Source organism: Fundulus heteroclitus, chromosome 2 (assembly GCF_011125445.2).
Source record: "Fundulus heteroclitus isolate FHET01 chromosome 2, MU-UCD_Fhet_4.1, whole genome shotgun sequence".
In the NCBI taxonomy this organism is placed as follows: domain Eukaryota; kingdom Metazoa; phylum Chordata; class Actinopteri; order Cyprinodontiformes; family Fundulidae; genus Fundulus; species Fundulus heteroclitus.
In genome coordinates, this window is record NC_046362.1 from 6,332,785 (window position 1) to 6,358,096 (window position 25,312).

The following is a 25,312-nucleotide window of genomic DNA, read 5'->3' on the forward strand; positions in this document are numbered from 1 at the left end:
TTAAGTATTTTGCCAAGAACAATCCAAAATTCCTGGATAAATGTGCAAACATACAGCGGAAGGATATCCCAAGATACTTGTTCCTGAACAGTTCAGCTCATATTCATTCATACCTCTGGCAGATTTAGGTTTCAGATTATTTTAATTGGACTAAAACGTTTTCTTTGTGATAAGAACTCTGAATCTACAGAGTTGCTAAGGGGAGTTCCTCAGGGCCCTCTGCTGGGACCTACATTGTTTTTACTATATATTCTTCCTTTAGGCCAGGTTGATAATGTGTAGCCCTCTCCGTTCTGCACATTATCAACCTTGGTCTGCTCACATCAAATCCATTTGGGGAAAGGAGGGAGATTCAGCGGAACTTTCCAAACTTAACTACCAAAGGTTGGTTTTAGCCAATCACCGTATCAATTGAAAATGTAAGCAGCATGCATCATGAGATACAAGGTAAGCTAGTCAAACCACTTCTTGCAGTTCTTCTTACAAAGAAATTGTGGATTCTGACAAAACATGTGATAGCATGTTTGTGTTGGATCGGCAGCTTTTGCTTTCAACACAGCTGAATGTCCCACCTTAAACCATAATACCGCAATGTGATTGGACCAAACCGTTTTTTGATTGGGCCCAAAATATTGTGATTCCCGTCAAAAATACCACGAGAATTCAACTTACAGGAAAGGTAAAGCTAATTTAGCAGTTTGGTTATATTTTCGCAGATGATATTCAGCTTTACTGCTTATTTAAGCCTCCATAGAGTCACAAACCATCTTCATTGATTAGCAGGCCTTATGCTGAGGTTGAATACCAAGAGCTTAAAACAAAAACGATTGCACCAGACATTGCCATTTGAGAATCATCTTAAATTTAGACCAATCAGATCCAAGATTGTTTACCCTTTTATATCTATAAGGGCTGGGCAATCGTAATGGTCTACAGGTACATCCCAAATAATTCGTAGAAGTGCAATACTTTTTGCCTGGGATCCCAGATAGTAAAACTCATTATATAGACTCCTTAATGATATATTCCAAGGCTGTTTCTTGTAATTTTGGTAATTATGATATGATAACTCACCCTAATGAGCCGTTCAACTAGAAACACCTACAAAGGTTTCCATGTCAAAATTGACAACCTTTATATGAAAAAACAATGTTATGGAAATTCTTTGTAACAAGACTTTGTCTTGAGGTTATTTTTTTATTTATTACCATTAAAAGGAGAAATGATGTCTTAAAGGCAAAATGTAATCACCAATGAAACAAAAAAGTGATGTGAGAGTTTATTATGGAACATATTTACATGTTAACACAAAAAAAAGCTTTCTGTGTAAGGGGTTACAAGAACATGAAGATGAGAAAAGGCTTTTAACAGCTTTGTGAAGCGGATGGCAGAACAGGAGAACAGATTGGCAACCAAAGAACAGGACAATGATTGTTCTAATGCTACAGGAGGGGCTGGCGTCAAAGACCAACAGCGAAACTAAATCAAAGAGCGGATCCGTCCAAACCTCACAATTAACGAGCCAGATCACTGGTTTCAGTAATTCAAAACAGATGAAATTAAGTCCTCGGATCACATGATACAAAAAGCATCCAAACACTAAACCAATGAGTGTTATTAAATGGTGGAAATGGACTCCTTCCACTTCAAAATAAAGAGTCAACAATGGTCCAAACTTTGAGCAAAGCCCCGTTATACATACAAAACATCAATAGCAGCAAGATACTTTTTCCTTAAAATGCTGTGGTAGGTAGAAGCACTACATGTTGGCTCCAAAGTGCTCCTTCACAAACAGACATCGTCAGTTGTCAGACCATCAGGTACCCAGCATCAGGCTTGTGACAGGCAGTAAGGTGCGCACGGCTAAGGCAAGTACATTCACTCTGAGGAGAGCTTCGCTGCAGCTCCCATCTGCGGCCAACGGGCAGTGGCTTTGTCCGGGGAAGTGCAACGGCCATCCAGGAGAGAGCTTGATGTCTTTGCAAACTTAAGGAATGACTGAGTGTGAAAGGTAAAGCAAGTACCTTTAAGGAAAGAAGTTTGTTTTTTTTCCCCCAGAAGGGAAAGGCCCAACAGAAACAGGGCTGAACTATACAAAAGCTTATCCAGAGTACTTCCAGTTCAGTGTAGTAGGTCTACAGCTTGGGCAGAAGTTCCCAACATAACGGACCTGGTTCTTCTCCAAAAAGGAAAAACAAGACCAGTTCGCCTCAACAGGCCGACTTTAAAAGGTCCATGAGCCTTCGTGTTTGAGTTCCTGTAGAAGTAAAGTCTCAGTAGATCGTAAGGCTGACCGACCGATTCATCTTCTTTCCAATGAGCCTCGAAGGTCTGGGGTTAGACTGGAGCGTGGAGCGCGTCAGGATCCGGTCAGTCGACAAAACCTTCTCCTCAGCTGCCGCTCTGGCTTGCTGCGCTTTCTTCAGTTCTCTGGAAAACAAAACGCAGGAGAGGATTAGAAGTTTGAACTCAAAGCATAGACAAACTTCTAAATAGTCCAAGCTGTGAAAACTAAACGAGGATTGGAAAAAATGGCCCATTCCCCAAAACGTTAACGCCACAAACCCGCAAAGATGTGCAGGCCCAGAGTTGCTTCGGGCCAATCAAAAGTCACCAGTGAAGCTGGCGCCCAGCTGTGACTTCAACAAGCCTCTCTGCTCAGAGAAATTATTTCATCTGATAACGTCCGCTTGTCATAACTTTCTGACTTTATAATACAAGAATGCCATAGAGCAGTGGCCCAGAGTCTGCACGCTGCATATTTGTGGCCCCCAAGCAGAGATGTTTCTCTACTGAGGCATACTTCCTGTTTCAGCATCACCAGGAAGACCACCTTGGTGAACATCAAATTCAAGGACCTTTCAAGGACTTTCCAGGACCAATTTCCTCAAATTCAAGGACCACACGTGGCGGCATTTACCTACTGTGACCACTGAATAGGTTATCATATTTTAATACAATGCAAATTCAATAAAAGACTAAACGGCATAGAAGTTGTTGGGTCAGAAACAATGCAAGAAAGTAGACTTAATTTATAGCCTACATTGATATTGATCATATTCATAGCCTACATTTATATCCACAGTACATGGCTATGCCATACTACATTACATATAACATGTACATTAGCCTACCGTTTCATGGAATTTTATGGAAAAAAGTGCAGCATTGAGAATTATATCAATTTGTTTTACTTACTTTCATCTTTGATTAAGCTAGTTTTTGACTTCTGTTTAAAGTGCCACGGTTGCCAGAAAGCTGCTCAGAGATATATTTAAATCATTCTCAGGCTTTTGTTACCTTTGTTAAAGACAATTTCAGTGCATTTAAGGACTTTCAAGGACAAGGTGTTTTTTTTTTGGCTGTTTTCAAGAATTTTCAAGGGCCTTGAATTTATTTTTTCAGATTCACAAACTTTCAAGGATTTCAAGGACCCGTGGGAACCCTGTCTATGTAACAGAGCATCTCCATGCCAACAACGCACCGACAGCCATCCATTCTCCGCATACGTAGACAGCGAAGAGCAACAACTCAAAGGCAAATGCACTGAACCATTTGAATCAACTCTCCTCCAACCAAAAAAAAAAAAGACCGCTCTGCTTGGTTTACCAGCAGACCAGCTTTTCCATTCAAACAGCCGATGAAAAGATCATAGGAATTCAGATGTACAGTTAAGAACAAAAATAAATACATTAAAGGCGGCATGGATAACCATTGTGGAAATGGGATCATGGTAAGAACGTGAAATCCTCTTTTTTTTTTTTTTTTGCTCATTTTCACACAGTAAGAATCTCCAAACAGGCCGGGTCCTCTTTGTTGGAATTAGGGCTGGGTAGAGTTAAGAACCTCACAATTTGATTCAATCGATTCTTTGGGTCACAATCCGATCCAATATAGATTTAAATGTTTTTATTATTTTGTGAGAAGTAGAAGTACACCATTTTTGAGTAAACTCAGCAGCCATGCGCTGAGCAGTGCCTGACTGGAGCAGAGGAGGTGGAGGAGTTTGAGGCACTACATAGAGAGCTCGTTACGCGACTACAGAGCAGAGGGTGACGGCCTCCACAGGCTGAACCACCGGGGAGGTCCCTGGTGGTCCCGTATGCCAGACAGCTACTGTTTAACACTGCAGTGAAGCCATTTGTGTTGTACAACCATCTCCCATACAACACAAATACCTCCAAACTGTGACTCTTTAACCCAGTGGCCAGGGGAAATAATCAATTCAGAGCCTCAACATTGAATTGAGGGTAAAAATGTATTGCAGTGTGTTGATTCAATATGTTTACCCACTCCAAACTGAAATGTTTTTTTTCTTCTGTACTTACTTCTGAAGCAGAGCATTCTTGAATTTCTCCGCGTTGAGCTCGACTCGGAGCTGGTCGGCACTCATCCTAGCGGCTGTCAGAAGCACCGGGTGTTTTATGAGGTCAGAGGCTGACGGTCGCCGGGTCGAGTCAGGGTGGATCATCAGCTGAAATGAAATGAAAAACAATAACACAATCAGAAAAAGAGACATACTCAAACTACAGCCAATTAATAACAGCAACATTAACTGTTTAGTGAATACAAATATTTAAAACAGTGATGCACCAAGAAAATCCAGCAGTTTCTCTGCTAATGTTCTTAACATTAAACATGGTTAACATTTAGAGGAGTCATAAAATTAAGATTTTATTAGTATCGTACTAAAAAGGAGGGTAAACAGGAATGCAAATCACATTTGGGATTCTTATTTTTCACTAATGTGGAAAGGCGTGCGTCTTTATTCAGGGTTTATAAAGGAAATACAAAGTTGAATTTAATACCGCTACAGTATTGCCAAAGGGAAGCGTTGGATTCACAGCACTGACCCATCAATGATGGACCATCTCTCACCCACGACTAAACTTTATCCCACTTGGTCTAGACAAAGTCACAGTCACACCCAAGACTTCACACACATCAGTCCTCTGGGAATGAGTCAGGAATATTTAGAACATGGCTAATACTCAAACTAAACAATCAGCAGGAAAAACGCAACTAGCATCACCCTGCAATGCAGATAACAGACAGCAGTGAGAACATGCTCCAAAATGAAAAATCTGTTGCAACTTTAGCAAAAGTGGAAAAAGTTTTATCTGTACAAGTTCAGCATTTATGAGCTGGAACCATTTAATATTATTGTCAGATTGAGAGAGAGAGAGAGAGAGAGAGGTCGTGCTGTGGGGAGTAAGATGGTAGAGGAAAGGAGAGAGAAAATATGGACAGGAGAGCATTTCTTAGTCTCATCCGTCAAAAAGGCAACACGATTAAAGTCTCGCTCCGTTACTGATCTGTGGTCCGAGCTCAATGACAACCTCTACTTCCTGTTTATGACAGCATAACATCAACATATGACGACATAAAGCTTTGCGTCGCCTGGTTAGTTTGCTACAAACTAGTAGATGGAAACACGTCTGATCTGCATTTTGTTTTTTGCAACATTTTAAGAGTTTACTGAAAGACACGCAGGAGGGTTTCCCCCTAGGAATTTTGTCTTGTGGAGGGGCAAAGGTTTTCCTTCCACTTAACTTTCCATTACTATCTCAGAATCCAGCTTTACATGAGCAGCTAACTTCTGTCTCTTTCCATCTTCCCCTCATTTATCCATCTTTCTTCTTATGCTTCTGTCTCTATCATGTTTCTTTATACAGGGTTATATTATGGAGGCCTCTCTTCTTTCCTACTTCTTTAGCGAATGAAAATCTCTTTAAATCTAGATCTGCCAGAGTTCAGGATAATTTTGAGTGTAACTTTATCAGTGTTTATTTTATTATATTTGAGATCTGTTTCTGATCCACTCATGTGGGCTAAAAAGTAAAGAATAAAGCAGCCATCTGTTTTCACACTCAGGAAGGTGGATTTTTGTTTCCAGCAGACAGGCAGGCACATCTGGTGATGTGCGAGAATCAGAGCAAACTGTATTTGTATCTCCGCGGCTTGTAGGCGCTTAGGACTCCCGACATTGTGGGCGGTTTTAGTGCTGCCATTGTCAGAAATTGGCTGGATTTAAATAACACAGATATGTTTGTCAAAGCAGCAGCTCTGCTCGCTCTCTTCTGGTGGGAGTGTGCGTTCAGACAGAAATAGTCTAGAACACCATCTGGTGCTACTACCAGGTCAGGTTCGCTTTGTTACCTTTTACTGGCCTTAATTTGAGCTCATTTGATTTACTACCGCGTGGAAACCCTGTTATTACTGTACAAGTCCCGATCATTGGTTGAAAAAAAGAAATACAATAAACTTCCCAATCAGTGAACGCACAAACAAATACAGGTTAAATCTGTTTAGAAACATGTCTGATTTGGAAATGTGTGCAACATATTGAAAATTTCTGAATTTTGTTAACAAAAGACATTTTCTAGGAAATACAAATGGAGACAGGCACCTGTAATTCTAATGTAATAGGCTAAATAATGTTTCACTTTAAAGTTTGTAATCATCTCATCTTTAATTTAAAAACAATAAAAAAATAAGTGTTTAAAATGTCCTCTCATATTGTAGTTCTTTAAGAAAAATCAGAGCTGGCTTAAATACACCATTGGCTGGTCAGAGCTTTAAAACTTCTGACTGGTGCATCTGTATTTAAAAAAAAAAACAACTGTGGTGAAAGAACAAAGCATGCTTACACGACTTAAAAATGAGCCTAAGGATGTGGAAGAGTACAAACAATTAGAAAAGAATGATTTTGTTAGTTACCTTAAGCAAACCGAGGAACTCTACAGAAAGCACTTGTGGGATTGTGGGTAACTTCCCCCGCCTGATATCATGCCACTTTTCCCCGTTGGTGGGTAAAGGTTCGGCCCCCGAGGCGCTGACCAACGTCAGAGCCAGAGCAAAGATGTCTGCCTTTGTTAAGTTTCTGTAGTCCTGAGGAGACGAGCAGAACAGTATAAAGACCTTGTCTAAAGGACCAGCTGTAATCTAGTGTTTTAAAGACAGAAGGAATACCTCTTGGAGAACTTCATTGGCCAGATATCTGCTGTCCCCCTCCTCCACTTGTGGATTGTTTACTCGGGTCACGTGACCAAGATCACCTGAAAGATCCAGACACATGGGACTTTGAATTAAACAGAATATTACAAAGCGTATATAATCGACTGAGGCACACGTTCAGGAGAGGTCTGCTTACCGATTTTGTAAACAACACTGGTCGTTACTCCGTCGTCCTCATCAGAATCATCACAGCTCGCTACAGATTTGCGCGAAATGAAGATGTTGCCTAGAACCAAGACGGAGAATCATCAGTCGTGTGCCATGAGGTGACATAGGGTAGGGGTGGACATTCATTGCATCATGTTTCCTTATCGTAATAAATTGTCATGAAAAGAATGAAACTTTTGTCAAAACGATGAATTAGGATCAATGATGTTTGAAAACTTTAAAAACTGGCTGAACTGTTACATTTTTTACTATTTTCACCACAGTTTGTTCCATTCAAGCATTTGATACATTTCAAAATATGATTAAATAGTTACTTTGTGCCGTTTATTGATTACAAAAAATTGTTAGTGGGCTATGATTGCTCTGCCATCAGTCATACAGTTACCTAACGACTGCAAAGTAGAAATTGTTTATCATCAATTTTATTGCCATCACAGTTGTACCACAAAATACTGTGATAAAATGTTAATATATGGTATAGGATGCAGTAAATTCTTAAAACACATATATCCATGAATAAATGTCAGCCAATCGTGGCCTTATCTTCAGCGGATATGTCCGGGCAATAAGTCTGAGGCGGACTCACTGGGCTTAATGTCCATGTGCACCAGAGACATGGAGTGGATGTACTTGAGTCCTCGGGAGACCTGCAGCAGCAGATCTTTCAGCTCCAGCTCAGACAGGTAGCTGAACCGCCTGTAGTTTTCACCGATGATGTCGGACAGCGTGCCGCCGTTGCAGTACTCGTTCTGGATGAGCATGTGGTCGTCCTCGGCCCAGGCCGAGTAGTACCGCACCACATGAGGATGTTGGCCCAGCACGGCGTGGGCGTACACCTCCCGCAGAGCATTTTGTCTGTGAGGGGAAGAAAAGCACATCATTTATGTCAATGGTGGAAACCAACTATACAAAGTGATCGCTAGATTATAGAGGGCACTGAACCCCTTAAAATTATGTTAAACTTACTCATCCACGGATCCTGCCAGGGGTTTCTTTGACCTCTTAATAGCGTAGATGCAGCCATCGAGCCGTTTAACGCACTTGAAAACAGCGCCGAACTCCCCAGAGCCGATTTTCTCCAGCTCGAGAAACTCAGAGGCGTAGCGGGACATCATATTGCTCTCCTTAATGGTGATCCTCTGAAGAGAAAAAGCTCAGTTTAAACCTCCACCTCTCAAGTAGGATAGACTACACCTTCCAGAACATAAAAATCTATTCAGCGCCACAGAAAAGCACACGCCGTCCCAGCAAACAGTTTCAGGTCATTTGCATATGAACTGGCACAAAGTTGTGTTGCTCGCCTGAAGCCAATTTGTGCTGACAATAAATGCTACTGTGCCAAACAAACATTAAGTGCTGCACAGCTCGTCACTTAGTCAGGGCTCTTACACAACATGTATGTTAAAATCCCACGTTTCCCAGCATTGCTATACGTTTACAGCAAATCTGAAAACACAACTAATTAAGGGGGTTCTGAACGGATTCAAGGAAGAAAGAAGGAAAATAAGGAGGGTTGGCCAGAAAAGTTGAAGGTAGAAGTAAAGAAGATGGAGGGCAAAGAGAAGGAAGGAATCAAGGACAGGTAGGTGGAGGGAGAAAAAATGAATGGACAGATTCATGGACACAGCTTTTTGTGTGTGTGTGAGTGGTGGGGGGGTGTCTGGAAATATAAATTGTAGCATTTAGGTCCGGACAACATTTCAATCAAATTCAATACTTCTACAGACTGCACAAGAACATTACTCTTATAAAATGTGGTGTAATCAAAGCTTTTAATAGTGCAATATATTTAAAAAAAAATCACTTTATCCTGCACTTTTAACCTTTCCCCCTGGTTCAGATTAAAGAGAAAAAAAGGAGAAAATATGACAAAGTATTCCAATGAAGATGAGAAATGCCCACCTTAGATGGTGGGAGAATCTCCTCCTCTCCTTCACCGTCACTGGCCTCCATGTCTTCTCCACAGGAGCTGAAACCAAAAAAAAAGTGTGGTCAGCATTCTGCACAGCAGGGGGCAGCAGTGAGAGAGCCAGGCGACAACATGGAGCTCAGCAGCAGCAGCAGCCACGAGGTCCATGTTATCAGACAACTCCCCCTCCTCCCAATCAGCAGCTTTAACATAACCGGTTTAAAGGAGGATTCAGGCTGCATTTCAGAACAACAGGTGAAGCCACTCCAGCCAGTTCCCCTTGGTTCAACCATAGGCTGGTGGTGTTTACATTAAAATGACAGCCAAGTGAATGAATAAAACGTTTATTGAACCTCCCATGCGCAGAAAACAACGCATCCTAACAACAGACCCCGACTTTTCCGTAAGAAACAACGGTGCCACCCACTCGTTCCAGTGCGCTCGCTTCCTGTTGTTCCTCTGCTGGGTGGCGGACTGGATCAGGAGGGAGTCCGGGGTGAAGGGGTTGATGTTGACCAGGGGGGCCTGCGGTCTCCTGCAGCTGCCCGTGAACGACTTTCGCGGAGACTCCACGTTCTTGAAGAGAGCGACTCTCCTGCTGGAAGATCCGGGGGCGCAGGCCCTGGCTCTGGACAGCAAACTCTGCAAAATAAATCAATAAATTATAAAAAAATAAATGAATGAAACACAAATACTGCAACCTGCATGCAGCACAAACGATCGACTCGGTCCACATTTCTGGGAAAAAAAAAAACTCAAAATGTTTAATCTATATATTGTGTGCTCTCTTCTGCACCGATACAAACATGTCTGGACATAAAACCTTATGCGTCCAATCATCGCGTTAGCTGGATTACGTAATACCACAAACGGCGCTGGTCGATACTAAATGGGTCACTGGGTTATTAACAGATGACCAGATATTTAAATCACGGCTGGAGGCTGTGAAAACAAATAAAAAAAAAAAAGGTTTAACCAACTGGAGACACGATCGCCAGCCCACGGGGATCGTCGGGGCAGCATAGTGGAGAAACTCAGAAATTAGCTGCGGACAACCACAGCGCAGTTTTCTATAAATATCGGCCGGTTCTGACCTTCGGTGTGTGCGGCGTGTCAAAGAGCCGGAGCTTCCTGAAGGTTTTATGCGGCGGGGTGTCCGGGCAGTCCGGGATCGGGGAGCTGGAGCCCTCGCCGTCGTCCTGAACGTAGCTCCGCTCCGGCGAGCCTCCGTACAGCCGAGACGCCTTCTTCGGCGACGGCGAGCAGTGGGCGAAAATCACGCTGCTGGGCGACTGCGTCGACGGGGAGCCGAAGCTCTCCTCGCCCCACAGCTCCACCTCGTCGTCTCCGCCGGAGTGGTTGAGGGGGCTGCTGCCGCCCTCCCGCAGCTCGCCCGCCGACTCCCGGCGCACGGGCGTCGGGGAGTCCAGCTCGGTGAAGCCGGACTCTCCCCCGGTGCTGTTGCAGACGTCCTCGATGGAGTCGTCTTCTCCGTCGCTGGACGTGAACTGTAGCTTCTGGCGAATCGGTCGGGATTTGGGCGACGGCGTTCCGTGTCGATGGCGGCTGTAGCTCGACATCTTGAGGATTTAAACCCCGGCTTCGTCGAAGGGGGGAGGATGAGGGGGGGAAAAAACACGCGGTCGGTGCGCCCACCGCAGCGGTACCCTCCTAAAGACGACTTAACTAGAATTACTTTTTAATTTTTTTAAGCCCACAAAACTACGTTTAACAGTCCAAGTTTACAAAAACACCTTACTTTTAAAGTCCAACACGCCAGTAAAGCCCGTGAAACGGCCTGGTATTCGCCTGCAACGAATGCAGTAGCCAACGTCCTACGCAGTAATAAACAAAAGCATAAAAACGGTGGAAAAAAGGAAAATAAATAATCCGTCACTCTCTTCCCGACGGCTGGCCCACGCAGGAACACGTTTCTCCGCAGAAGAACCTTAGTAATGTTTACAAAAGTTTGAAGGAGTCGAAAACTGGGTTCTTCCCATCAAGCGCGTGGCAAAGAACTTCCCGCGACCGTTGATCACGTGTCACCCCGTAGCCAATCGGCGCTCGACGCCGAATTTTGAAAGATGGGCGTTTCGGCGTAGTTTCGGGAGGGGTTACGTCGTCCGCTGCGTTGAAGTAATGTGGCGCGAATGCGTGCCTGTAGACAGGAGTCATGAGTCACGATGCGTCCACATCAACTACAACTACAAAAAAAATATATGTAAACAAATAAAGAGTAAATTAAATTTTGGTAGGTATAAATGTGTTAGTTTCTTCATATTGTGTTTCTCAACATTGCTAGTCTTAAACATTTTTAACATAAACTTTGAAAAGCTCAATATTGTACGTAATGAATGAATAAATGAGCGGTTTGTAGGAACGCCTTAGAAACCTTGGTAAGGGGTAAGACAAGGACCTCTTTATGCTCTTGGACTGGTACGTAAAACCCAAAAGCTAACAGCAACTGAGATTTTTTCAAGGCTCTCTTAATATGGTGAAATTTGAAACTTGGTTCAGAATAAGTTTTCTTCTCTTATCTTTATTTAAAAAAAAATCCATTGAATTCATTTGATCATAGGTTTAAAGTACCCCTCAAATCACATGTTTGACCAAAATGTGATTCTGATGCCATTTTTAAAGGCAGACATTTAAATAGGCATTGAAAACATATTAAATACATATCGCAAAATCATGTGACCTTGTCTTTTTGTCCTCCTAAATTGTGACACCAACATATACATTGCCACTACTGGCTGGTCGCAGCATTAGTTCTAATACAGTTTCATAACGGCAACAACCTTCCATTTATATAATGCGTACGATTTAAATTCGGTTGAAACAGATGGCAGGAAGCGTGCAGGAATGAGCACTTTTTTTTCCTGTGTAAGAAAAACACTGCCCCTCCCCTACCTGTTGCTGGTCATCAGAGTTTGGTTATGTGTTCAACTGCTAAAGCTGCAGGTTATCATGGAGTGGAAACTGAAGCTTCAGCTTCCTAACACACCAATTAAGATAAACTTGTTTCAAAACAAGCAGTCTGCAGGTTGAGAGCCCCACTAATTAACATATTTAGTCTATTTAGCTTGTTTTACCAGCAGAACGGCAAAAATGTGTATTACCTGTGCGATAAATGCTTGAAAATCACTAAGCACAGCAGGTGTTTCTCCTAGTTTTGTGCTTGATTTTATTCATTAAAAAACGAAAATAACTAACGTTTATAGATTATGATCCATGTTGTATTTTTAGCAGCAGCGGAATATTTTTGTTTTCGAATAAAATAGAACATGTTACACATTTTTGTTCCTAATCCGTTGTGCAATAGTGATGCCATGAAATGGGGATATTCTCCCTCAAAGTAAACAGTGATGATGTCATCCTGCCTCATGCTTAAAGGTAAAGTGAGTCAACGCCTTGTAAGGCGTACTACTTTGAGCTGGAGCATGCCACCAGGGTGGAGAGGATTGCGGCGGAAAATTTACAAACTGAATCGTTGGGTTGTGTCGCAAGCACCTCACCCATAGTCTCTTACCAGACGTTGAGTGTTGTGGAACCACCTATTTACATTTGTTGCAGCATTTGTCTTTGTGTCAGTTGTTATCTATTGTCTGCTTAGTAATTTTTTATATTCATTCAATCTTCTACTTCTCAACGACAGGCAACTTTTGCACTTTGTTACGGAACGTCTAAATGTCTTTAACACAGCAGTGACTGCAAAGGCAAGAGTATAAGAACAGGTTGTCAACACAATCTTTTATTTAATTTTTTTTAGAAATAGCATTTTCTGTACACTGCACTGTGCATTAAGCAACATTAGAAAGCATCAATACTCTCTTTAATCTTTTCATAACATAGCGTCAGTTATCAAAATCCTATTTACACATAAAAGCCAAGTTCGGTTGTGAAAACCAAACTGGGGAAGACAGGATTTATATATATATATATATATATATATATATATATATATATATATATATATATATATATATATATATATATATATATATGCAATGGTCTTGGATCTTCATTCCTTGTCCTTTCAGAGTCGTCAATCAGTCATCCAGGCCTGGTGTCTCTCCTTGCTGTATTCTTGAGGCTATTCTGATGGCTTCTTCCAGCGAAGGTTGATCACTAAGCTGAAGATGACAACAAGAATAAATAGTATTACAAACATTTACTCACACTATCATTAAAAACTGTCCACCCCTCCCCCCCACCAACTCAATTCACTTACTCAGCCATCCTTTAAAAAAAAAGGAACCTAAGCTCCAACAGTGAGTGATGACGTCACATGCAGCACCGTCACATGATGAAATGAACAACTACTTCTTTAATTAGCGTACCACAAAGGGCAGGAGGTGTTCATTAAAGACAAAGGCTTTCAAGTAAAAAAGGTCACCAGACCTGTCTGCTTTGATCTTATCAAGCTTCCCCAATGACCTTTAGACCTGAAGTGTTATGTTAGTTGATTCTGATAAAGCAGATTTGGTATTGAACAACCTTGTTTAATGCAGCGTATTGTGCAAAGAAAACCTGTGAATAATCTACACAAAGTGGAAAACCTGTGACCATGGCCGGAAAAGGGAAAATTCCACTTAATGAGCTCCGATTTTATTTAAAAAAATAATAATAATTACAACTGTAAATCGGTGCAATATAGCCAGAGAAGCTTCATAGTCATCGGGGATTTGAATTACATATTTCAAAAAACATTAGAGATGTTAACTTTTTATGACTTTGATTAAAAAAAAAATGAATCCATCCACAGGAGGGCAGCAGTGAGGTCGTACCTCCTGCCTCATTCCCTAAAGGAAACTTTTAACAAGTGAAGCAAATAGTTCAGTGGGGTGGAACCTGGAAAAAAAGGATTGAGATGTGAGACTAATACAAGAACTGTCAGTGCTGACTGAAACCACAACCAGAATGTGGGTCTTTTTTAATACATGGGCTTGCCGGTCTCCTGACCCGGGGCTACAAGTCACAAAAGGCAAACTAAGATGTAAAAGAAATAATGGAACCAATGGAGGAATTCTAAATAATTCCTGATTTGACCTCGTTTAAACTGTGTGTGCATGCTTGCGGGTGCCTCCAGACGTGTCACTTTGTTTTACTGACTGGCATCATAGAGCCTCTCCAACCTCTGCAACCTGTTTAAAGTGCAACTCACCCCAAAATCAATGGTTTCTGCAGATAAACTGTATAATCTGGGGGTGCTACTTCAAAGGGACAATAAGTAATAATGACACCTAGTGGTTAAATCAGAACAACACATACACGATGCCTTTCACGGACACCTGCCATTTAATCAACCGTCCGTTTTTGCACTAAATATAATGTATTCTGTTCTGTTTCTGATCTGCTTCTCTTACTGGCTGCCATGTTTCCAGGCTGCTGCTCTTTTGCCAAAATAAAATACCAAATGCTGCGCTCTGTTTTGCGGACCCTGGGAACTCTCATGATTGGCTCAGGAACCAGGAAGTAAACACGGGCTACACTCAGAACCAAAGTAGTTCTGGACCGTAACCTCTAGGTTTGAAAGGAGAAAAACTTGACTAAAACATTGTTGATGGAGAGAACTGATCGTTTATGTTACTTCCATTCCAGGTGACAAATGAGAATGATTCAGGTTGATTTTACAGTAAATGTTATACATATTGTTCCTTTAATGTTACTGTGCTTTTTTAAATTAATATTTTCATGTGAACTTGTTTAGTTCTGCATTATTTGTCTTAAGATAGCCTTAGTGGGCGGTAGTGTTCATGACCCATGTATGGAGGCCTTAGTCCTAGACGCGGCTGACCCGGCTTCGGTTCCGGCCTGTGGTCCTTTCTTGCATGTCTTCCTCCCTCTCTCAAATCCCTTTTCCTGTCAGCCTGCTTTGTAAAAATAATTAGCCACTAGTGCTACAAAAAACAAAAACAAAAAGTCTTAGTGCTGCCCTCTTGGGGTTGAACGGTGGCTATTGCAGTTGAAATTTTCCTTTTGGTTCAGACGGTACATGCTTTCATCATCAAAGCCCCGCAATGCGCTATAAAAGCATCTCAGGAGTTGGAATCGTGAGCGTTGATCAATAGTGTTTAGCGTTACCGTTTTGAACGTTAGCCCGTGTTAGCGCTAACGCTGTTAGCATCTCTTTACCACTCAGAATCTGCAGCCATAGTGTCCTCCACAGCAGCCAGCGGCTCGAACTGAGAGCGCTCAGCCTCTGGTGACGAAGGTTGATGGTGAAAAATCCTCCACCTCAGAAGACCGATCAGACCACCAGATGTTGCCCTGGTCACTTCAACTTGTCACCTTCCCTCATCCTAACCACAGGCTCCCCGCTTAACCCCCGCCACACTTAGCCGTGTCTCTTGGAGCCGCTCACTTTGGTGGCATTTTAAAAAAACTTGTCTGAGGCGAAGTTATGCCTTTACATCGAGTGAGTTCCACTTTAAATCTGACTTTCAAGGAAGTCACGAAGGCTGCTGCACTCTTAGTACTCAGACCTCTTTCCCCCGGCCATTCAACATCGACGCTTTGTTACAATTATCACTTATGTGCTAAAATGCTTCCTTGACCTTGTCACAATGACACAGAATGTCCCCAAATCAGTTTCAGCCTCGCTATATACAGAAAGAAAAATGCTATCAATATTTTCACCGGCATGAGAGAGGTTCAGGTGGAGGGATTTTCTGCACGAGGACCAGCACAACACTTCAAATTTTATCCAGTGCAGTCATCTCAACAATCATTTTCACAGAGCGCTGTGAGGAGCAGGAGACTTTACAGGTGCAGTCAGAAAGTATCATGCACACAACATCTGAACTCTTCCGTCTTCCTTGGTCACTGTGAGCCACTGAGGGAACGCAGAGGCTCTGAAAGCTGAAGTCATGCAGCAGCTGTTGTAAAATTATGTTTTAAACCCTAAGTTTGCAAAGCAAAATGAGCAGTTACATAAGCGGGTGTTAAGAGAAACTGTGTTCTTCAACCAAGAAAATCTTCACTGCAAAAAGGGAACTAAAAATAAGTAAAACTTTCTTGAAATGAGTGTATTTGTCCTTGATTTGAGCAGGTAAATAAGATTTTCTGCCAATGGAATGAGTATTTTGACCCCTAAAATATGATAATTAGATAAACTGCACTTGAAATAAGATGACGGAGATGAATTGTTCCTATTTTAAGTGAAAAAATCTTATTCCATTGGCAGATCATCTTATTTATCTGCTCAAATCAAGGACAAATACATTCACTTCAAGAAAAATTGTACTTATTTTTTGTTCAGCTTTTTTCCGTGTGTTACTTATTTGTGGAGGAAACATTGTTTGCTTAAATATAATGAGAACAAACAAAAACAAGTGGGTTTTAGCACTTTTTTGAACAATTTAAATGTCCAAATATACTTCCGTTGTGTATCCATCTATCGATCAGTTGATAAAAAGCTGTTTGGGTTTTTTTGGAATGCGGTTCTTGCATAAACCAGCTAAACAAAAATGCTATCACACGATGTACCGATCTGCCAAATACACTGACCGAGTCAGCACATTTCTGACAAAACAAACATAAACAAAGATTGTTTCTGGAAAACAAAGAGTATTATTAGCCAATCACATCAAACCATTGCTAACCTAACCGCCCCTTCAGAGACCTCTACTAAACACAGTATACTACGGGAAAGATGTCCTCTTTAAGCAGCTACTACTCACAGTTCTAACTGTGTGTATATGAGCTGAGTCAGTCAACCTCAGTTGATGGTCTTTAAATATGAGAACTACTATTTACTCAGTGCCATCACCTTATTACATTTTGCTTCACTAGGAAATGTTTCTAATGACTGCACACTAAGACGTAGCAATCAGAATTATAGTAGAATATGAGAAATATTTACATTTATTTGTTTTTCCTGTCATTCACAAATGAACGAGCTGTAACTGTATGTAATTATTTCACATTCTGTACACGACTGGTTAAGAGTTGACAAAAGTCACAGTGCCTTTTCATTTTGGAATGTAAAGTAATAAACTGATCTGATCTTTTTACACCCGGGCTCCGTTAAAAAAGCCGTGCTGTGTACCCGTGTGAGCTGAGCCAACGCCTGCAGTAATCCTGAAGCGTGTACTGCAAAGTGTGGAGCAGGAGTAGCTCTCGAAAAGGCTCAGACATGGCGTGAAGCAAGTAGTTATTTGGCTTAGTGTCCAGTGAGTCATCTCCAGGGGTGTTTGTTTACTAACCTGCACAGCAATGTGAGTGCCGTTGGGGGTGGCCAGTAATGTGACAGGATGAATGTCGTCTTGCTCTTGGCCGTAGCTTGCTTCCTCGACCGTGTGGAATGACGCCATGTCGGGCGTCATGATGGCCACCTGAGGGCGACAGAAATGAGCCGGTGTCCTGAAACGTTTTTCTGTGTAACCCTGGAGTGTGACAGCCCTGCTTTGAAAGGGAAGCCAGCCCCCCGTACCCGGCACTACTTTGTGTCGCTCGCTCACCTGCTCATCCGACCCGTCCGCTGCCACCATGGTGACCGAGTGGGGACCTTGGGCTGCTAGTTCGTGGGCCGGGATGGTTATGGTTGTGCCTTCCTGTGTTACCATGGTGATGGTGCCACCCATAGCTCGCAGGTCTGCTTCTGAGATGCTGACCTTATATGATGCAAGACACTTTCAGAATTGTTGAAATCCATTCATTTAAGTAAATTCAGAACAGATGTCCTGGCATATGTCTATACAAAGAGATTAGTAGCATGCTTTTATGTTGAAATGTTCTGAAAACTTTAGTTTTGACAGCGCTAAGGAAACCAGATGTTTTTGGAAGGTATTTAATATCAAAATTGAAACACATTTTAGTTGACTTTCATTAATCGTATCTTTGTAACAAGTGTTAAAAAGGCAGCTGGCTCTAGTAGTAATTTCTCTTTAAAGTGATATTTTTAACAAGCAAAACAGTACTGTATCATAGTATTACTAGGTGAAAACAGCGTAACAAACCAGAGCGATAAAGTCGTGGTTCACTATCCATTTGCAATAAGCTCAGCTCATTTAAACAGCAATAATACAAAACAGAGGTTATCTAAGACCAATAAACAGAAACCAGAGGCGGGTAAAGCTCAAATCCTCTTATACAGAGAACTCATCAGACTCCAGTTCAATACTCGTTCAAACCTGAAACGTACCTGTTGGGTTCCATCTTCGTGGGTCACCAGGGCTACTTGCTGCTGGCCGGAGATGTCCGAGGACTCCACAGGAACCGGTTCTGAGCCAGAGTCCTCCGCATCAACCACGGTTGGAGTGTAGTTCACATTCGGATCGTCGATGGCATCTGAAACATTATTTGAATTCCGTCAGCTGCGGGTTCTTTTCGGCCGTCGCCCGGAGCCGCGTCTCCAGAACTGAGGCGGACCTGCTGGCGGCTCGAAGAAGGCCTCCTGCTCCTCTTCGATGGGCTCCGTGTCGTTGTGCGCCGTGCGCTTGTGCATGGCCAGCGTGGAGATCTGCTTGTAGGTTTTGCCACAGTGGTTGCAGTTGTAGGGCTTGCAGGGCGTGTGGACGACGTGGTGTTTATAAAGGCTGGAGTACTCCGTGAAGCGCTTCTCGCACCCAGGCACCGTGCACACGTAGGGCTTCTCCCCTGGAGAACAAGAGGGACAGTCATACAAGCGTCTCTGCTGAGTGTAAAGCAGTGACAAACACCATTTAAGAATTGAAATGTGCAGCTGAAGCGTAGACCTCGGTGGTCTCTAAACTGGCCGGACGTTTGTCGTCTACACAAGGGCTCACCTGTGTGAATCCTCATATGGTTCTTGTAATTGGTGGCACTGGCGAATGAGCGTCCACAGCTGGGCTCGGAGCAGTAGTACGGCCGCTCTCCTGTGTGGGTTCGGATGTGAACTTTGCGGATGTTGGACGTGGTGAAGGACCGGCCGCAGCCTTCCACGGGGCACTTAAAAGGCTTTTCTCCTAAAAGTGACGGACAAAGAAACAAATCCTAAGTTATTACATGTTATAGCTCCTTACTATGAAAAGGCTCCACAAGCAGAAAGAATGACGCCTCAGAGAAAGCCAAGTCTGAAACTCTTGATTAGTAGAAACGTTTCTGACTGTTGAAAACTTTGAATTCAAATTTAAACAGCTGGAGGCCGGCATCAGGTTGATAGTAAAAGCACTTTGTGTGCTGTGGAACATTAAAACAACCCCTCATATTGTCCACCCAATCGTTGCCAGTCTTGTTATTTAAAAAAAGCCGTTGTATATAACGAGGCGCTGTGGGTTTAGGCTAAAATGTGATCGTTCGATCACACACTCCTCAGAAAGGAGTCTTTGTACATAACTGAAGTCTTGAGGCAACGCATCAGCAGCTTATTTAATTCACTCCTGGAGAGGTACTGAGCAAATCGGTGGGGACACAAATTGGATGATTTTGAACTGGATTGAACTCGAGTGCTGACCTGACAGCCAGAAATATATTTTTTTAAATCAGATTTTTCCCCTGACCAGCGAACCCACCATACCTGAACGTCATTAACGCTTTGACAACACTCTTGGGTGTAGATACTATTACTGAGCAAAGATGATCCTTTCGCCCCATGATCTACATGCGTTCTTTACACCAGTAGATTATCTGTAAGATCCTGACAAAGACTGGAGGGTTGAGACTGAGCCTCCACTTTGAACTTCAGGGACAATACTAGATTGCAGAACGAGGGTGATGCAGCTGCACACAGAACATCGTATCAGCCTCCTTTATCCCTCTGATCTGTGAAATTAGCCCAATTTGATGCAGAAAAGAGATTCGGCCATTTTTATAGGATGCTGGGTGACGGTGTAATGAACTCATCCACTTGGAGCTTCAGCATCCTTGAGCTTGGACTAAAAAATTGTTCACAGAACTAAAAATACCAGGAGCACGTGACATTGTTCAGCATTTCCACAGCAAATGTTCAAAAAAATGAAAAATATGACCCAAAAAGAACATAAAGATATCTAAGCTGCTCCTGGAGAGACAAGATTCAACCTTTTTGCACTCCTAGAGACTCCAAGTACACAGGAAAACATATTTAACGACATGTCCCCATTAAAAGCTAAAATTTTAAATATGAATTATACTTTTTGTATTTTTATATTTGTAGTAAAGTAGTCGTTGACATTTAATATAGTTATTAGCAGGTCATTGCAGGAAGGCTAGTAAGAAACACTTTGAATGTTATACATGATATTTCTTAAAGGAGAAATCAGAATCAACATAATTTGGTTTTGGCAGGTTTCAAACCCCAGAGATTAAAAATCCGACAGATTCTGATGCATCTGGTGCATTTCTACTGGCTCCCTCTGCCAAACACAATAAGCCCATTTACGCACCTTTTAAATTTAAAGTTTCTAACCGTGTACCTGTATGAGTCCTGGTGTGCTTCTGAAGGTCCCCGGAGGTTTTAAAAGACTTGCAGCAGTTGATCTCCAGACATCTGTATGGCTTTTCCCCTGTGTGCGTCCGCGAGTGACTCTTCAGTCCATAACCTTTCATTACCAAAAACATTTGATAGTCAGGGAGGCGGGTTTTTTTTTTTACTTCTTCTCGGTGGAAGCTTCTTGTGTTGCAATAGCTGGAGAAAACTCCACTACATTCATTCACCAACGTCCCCACTATCTTCCAAAAGAAGACATTTCTTAAATAGATATTAAGTTTTTTTTTTTATGAGCACAACTGGTCATCTCAGATACATAAACAAAACAACAACCCTCTTATCCCACACCTGCGTGACTGGACAGCAGTTTGAGAAAAATGCGATCAGCTACCTGTTGCGAACTTCTTTCCGCAGCCCTGGTAATCGCAGACATACGGTTTGTCGCCGGTGTGCGAGCGCTCGTGTACCTGCCGGATGTGAAGACAAAAAACGCATAAGCAGCATGGCTGGCGGAGGGAAGCGGCTTCCCACAACACGCTGCATAACATCTTGTGAGAATAACACAGTTGATCGGCAGCAAGCAACGAGCAGCGGGAGCCACGATAAGTGGACGCACAGGGCAGCAGGAGAGAAAAGCGAACCTTGAGGTGGTGGGCGGTGGTGTAGAGCTTTCCACAGCCTTCATAGTCACACCGAAAAGACTTTTCTCCCACGTGTGCCATTCTTAGCGGCCTGTCGTCTTGACCCTGCAGCACAATCTGAAGGCAAACGCCACAAATCAGACCGAATAGCTAATTTTAACTAGGGCTGGGCAATAAATCGATTTAATCGATTAATTTGAATTTACAATTCTTTAAGATTTCATTTTTGGAAAATCTGGATTTTATTTTGCCAATACACTCATTGGGTTTCCATGAAGAGAACAGCATGTGATGCTGAATATATGTTTAGGCAAATGTATTGTCAAAATATTGTTAAGTAGAAACTTTTTTTTACCATAATACGAGGTACTTCATTTACTTATTTACTTTTTTTTTTTAACTTAGTTTGAAGTTCACAAGTGCAGTGAAGCCTGTTCTTAGCTCAATGTGTAATACCACTAGCAGCAAATGTTTTGTTATATTTTCATTGTTTATAATGGCACGGCTGCCATCTTGTTTTACAAGCATGTTTCACAGCTTGTTTTTAGTTGCACTTTAATGTGCAACTAAAAACAAGCATTTCGTCACTGCCTGACGAAATGCTTGACATAAAAAGCAAGGTTTTAAAATAATTTCTTTAATTTCTTTTTATGAAACAAAAAGGAGGGGGAAAAAATCGATTAATTGGATTTGGTATGATAAAATCGGAGATATTTTTTAATCCATATCGCCCAGCCCTAATTTTAACCAAGAGGCGGATAGAAGAAGACAAAGACATGCTACCCTCATGTGGACGCCGTTGTCTGCTTCCACTCTGCCATAAGACCCCAGGGGGTTTTCAATGTTCTCTACCTGCGGAGGGAAAAAAATCAACATTCCTTTTACCCGATTAACACACGTCAGGCATTTCTGTGCACAAAGAGATCAGCGTGTTACGTGAGTATTAAAGCCACACGGTGACATGTAACAGAACAGCCGTGTCAGGCTGACTGCAGCCAGAGCAGTAAAGCGAGACCGTCAGTCACCTTGGTGCTATACTGTTCAAGCACACTGATGGTCTCTGGGTCGATGGCTGTGGCCTCAGTCTGGAGGTCTGCGATGGTGCCGTCGGCCTGGATGGCCAGGATGGTGTTGGGCTGAGGCATGTGCACCGTGTGATGGATGTAGGCGGTGCTTCCGTCCTCAAGCTGGACCTCCTGCAGGCCGCTCTGGTCATACGTTGCTGCACAGAGACAAGAGGGAGGGGGAAGCAGGCTTATACTCTAGGGCTGCAGAATATATTGTGAATCGGTTTGGGGTACAACAATTGTTGGCTAATATATTCCAAGTCTTATGGGTTTGTATTTTGTACGCTACGCCCCTAGGTTCCAAGAAGTCGACTGCTATTGTTCTACCTTTCCAGGCTACTACAGAGGTAGTGTTTACCTTTGGGTGTGTGAATGAAGGCGGTCGTTCCATCTTCCAACTGAACAGCCTGCCCGTCTTCAAGCTGTAAACTGTCTCCTCCTACGAAGACATTTAGACAAGGCTCACTTCCACCTCAGTCACAGACTCCATTGTAGCACAGAAGACACTACCACACATCCACTCAAAGGAGCAATAGGCAATAATTCATTGTTTCTGATAGAAATAACTATAAGCAGTTTTGTGAAGTACTAAAGGTATTTTTAGATGGTATGACGTCACACATCATGTCTCTGTGGTGTTCTCCAGTCTCCTGTTTACAAAGCAGGGCCGGCTGTACGTCCACGTGAACAGCTGCCACTCAGGGCTTAGCCCCTTTCTGCCCATTAAACGCCGCGTTAAAATGATCAGGACCCGTTATTACCACAAAACAACAATGGCCTTTGACAAAGAAGTTGTCAGATAAGGAAAGAGACAAAACACAGAGTAGTTTTATGCAGCCGACGGGCTGGGAGCTGCCCACCGTGATCCTCGCGTACATTCAGGGGATCATTTTTGGGCAAAAGCATGTAAAATCAAAACGGATAACTAGTGTTGCTTAGATTTTGGAGGTAGAGAGAGGCGTGGCTTGTCACGCATCTTGTTTTTGGTCTACAGACAGTGCTCAACAGCGCACCTCGTTGAAATTTTGCTCATTGCTCCTTTAACACAAAACAACAGCATCACAGTACTCTGGGCCACCTATCCAGTTCCCAGTTCATATCATTACAATGTAGTCATTCTCTTACTACTGAGAAACTGCAGGGTTTATATTATACCTGCTTTAGGCATGGACACATGCTGAACATAGGCAGCTGAGCCATCCTCCAGCTGGATCACCTGACCGTCCATGATCTGGCCATCGGAGAAGGAAGCTTTGGAGTCATGTTGGATATACGCAGTGGAACCATCTGCAAGGGTGACGGCCTGCAGGCTCACTGTGTCCATGTTCTCCATCTGATCCCCATCTGCAAGGTTAGGAGACAAAGACAAGAGGTATAAGGGCGATGTTTCGGCAAAATCAGAAAATCTAAAAGTAAGTATGAATGTTTAAGCTGTAAAACATGAGCATCTGAAGTCGATGCCAGTCCTTATAGCCTCTGCAAATGCCATGTATTTTTCCTGTTATTACAGCATTTAGTTAATTATACCAGCATCAACCTATAACCACGGCCAGTGAAGCGTGGGAACTCACCTGCTACGGTCACGGCCTCCGTCAGACACAGCGTAACTGGCTGCCCATCTGCATCGTGAAACTCTGACATTCCCTGGGAGTCCCGGTTTATCTGGGCCAAGAGCATGCTTTAGCTGCTGGGATGAAGAACGGAGCAGGTTAGACCCCACTGCTGCAGCTGCTCACACACAATCTGACCAAACTATGAATCTTTAAAACCTCTGATCGTCCCACATAGGCAATATTTGCAGCTTGAAATGTTAGAAATAAGAGCATTCGGGGTGGTTTATACTCCTGCATTGCGGTGCTCATGAGTAAACATGTAGCCTGGAACCAAATCAGACATTTTTATCTGCTACAAACTATAGAAAACAAAAGAACCTAAACTGAAATTATATATTTACTGTCTAACTGTGGGGGGCTGCACAGTGGAGCAGTGGGTAGCGCTGTGGCCATGCAGCAAGAAGGTCCTGGGTTCAAGTCCTGTAGCTGCTCTCTATAACTGGGTCTTTCTGCATGGAGTTTGCATGTTCTCCCTGTGCATGCATTGGTTCTCTCCGGGTACTCCGGCTTCCTCCCACAGTCCCAAAACATGACTGTTAGGTTAATTGGCCTCTCTAAAATGGATGGATGGATGTCTAATTGTGGCAGGGCAGTCATGTGTCAATAAAAAACACAATTTTGTTTTCAGTATATTAGCAAACTACAAGTTTAAACAAACAAGCATTAAAGGATCTCAGGTAATTCTGCAGTGAATTAATAATCAAAAACTTGATTTCACAGCCTGCTGCTTGTTGATCGGTCTTGTAGCTTCTGTAAAAATTACCATTCTGTATTTACTGCCATAAAAAAGTACCACACTGTTTGCTTTTTCTTTTCTTTTCTTTTTAGGCCCATAGGGTTCATTTTAGTCTCCCCTGACCAGATCACCTTATTTGATAGATCTTCTCTACGTTGTATGTAGGATAATGCAGATGGAACTTCTGATGGCTTCAAAAAAAAAAGATATAAAACCAACTAATGCTTTTAAATAAATCAATAAAATTGATAAATGCCGTTTTTTGTGTGAAATAATGTGATCAAATACCCACAACAGAATAGGATAAGATGTACTTTATTCATCCCAAAATGGTAAAAAAAAATGTTTAAATATATTTTTTCAGTTTGAAAACTTAGTTTACAATAGTACATATTTGTTAAATATTAGTGGTTGTTTCTTTTCAAAAGATCATGAAACATTTATGGCTCTAAACAAGCTGGAATTAGGGTAAAATATGTCTCTGTGGATCTTCAAAGGTTAAAGATCCCTGGTTTAGGGGCACAGCCACATCGTAATGAGGTTGCTGTTGTGTCTTATTGCTCACCGAGACTTGCTAGGAGATATTGTTTTACAACCTAACCCTGCTTTCCAAAGCTCCATCCTTTACCTGTCCGATGGGTTCATGATGCATAATTCTAACATCTAAGACCTTCAGTGAAAAGCTGTATTTATGAGTGGATCAACGTACAGAAGGTTGGAAACTAATACACCTCACCTTTTAAGATCTTTATTTGTAAGGGGGGGGGGGGGGGATCTGTAATTATGGTTC

General features: G+C 42.4%; 2 protein-coding genes across 2 annotated transcripts; both read right to left on the reverse strand.

Moving 5' to 3' along the window:
- Positions 1-1,264: 1,264 nt before the first annotated feature.
- Positions 1,265-10,674, reverse strand: wee1 (WEE1 G2 checkpoint kinase). Its single transcript, XM_012862515.3, has 10 exons — positions 10,189-10,674; positions 9,522-9,736; positions 9,088-9,154; positions 8,152-8,324; positions 7,772-8,040; positions 7,154-7,243; positions 6,973-7,058; positions 6,721-6,891; positions 4,329-4,474; positions 1,265-2,430 (listed from the first exon to the last, which is right to left on the reverse strand). Exons 1-10 carry the CDS (start codon positions 10,672-10,674, stop codon positions 2,274-2,276), a joined length of 1,860 nt encoding a protein of 619 aa, XP_012717969.2. The 3' UTR covers positions 1,265-2,273.
- Positions 10,675-12,829: 2,155 nt separating this feature from the next.
- Positions 12,830-23,857, reverse strand: znf143b (zinc finger protein 143b). The gene is made up of 14 exons (XM_021316363.2): positions 23,745-23,857; positions 23,329-23,517; positions 22,532-22,612; positions 22,132-22,328; positions 21,890-21,958; positions 21,107-21,223; positions 20,857-20,932; positions 20,452-20,577; positions 18,844-19,023; positions 18,467-18,694; positions 18,240-18,385; positions 17,557-17,709; positions 17,302-17,430; positions 12,830-13,227 (listed from the first exon to the last, which is right to left on the reverse strand). The coding sequence occupies exons 1-14, from the start codon at positions 23,848-23,850 to the stop codon at positions 13,144-13,146; spliced, it is 1,881 nt and encodes a 626-aa protein (XP_021172038.2). The 5' UTR covers positions 23,851-23,857; the 3' UTR covers positions 12,830-13,143.
- Between the last annotated feature and the right edge of the window lie 1,455 nt (positions 23,858-25,312).

Excerpts from the sequence above, each read along its gene's own strand:
- wee1 (XM_012862515.3), bottom strand. The coding sequence starts at position 10,674 with ATGTCGAGCTACAGCCGCCATCGACACGGAACGCCGTCGCCCAAATCC. Across the intron at positions 9,737-10,188 it reads ACACGCCGCACACACCGAAG|AGTTTGCTGTCCAGAGCCAG; the intron begins GTCAGAACCGGC and ends TTTATTTTGCAG. Across the intron at positions 8,325-9,087 it reads AGATTCTCCCACCATCTAAG|AGGATCACCATTAAGGAGAG; the intron begins GTGGGCATTTCT and ends TTTTCTCTTCAG.
- znf143b (XM_021316363.2), bottom strand. The coding sequence starts at position 23,850 with ATGCTCTTGGCCCAGATAAACCGGGACTCCCAGGGAATGTCAGAGTTT. Across the intron at positions 22,329-22,531 it reads CTTCATTCACACACCCAAAG|CAACGTATGACCAGAGCGGC; the intron begins GTAAACACTACC and ends GTCTCTGTGCAG. Across the intron at positions 21,224-21,889 it reads ACAACGGCGTCCACATGAGG|ATTGTGCTGCAGGGTCAAGA; the intron begins GTAGCATGTCTT and ends GTTTGCCTTCAG.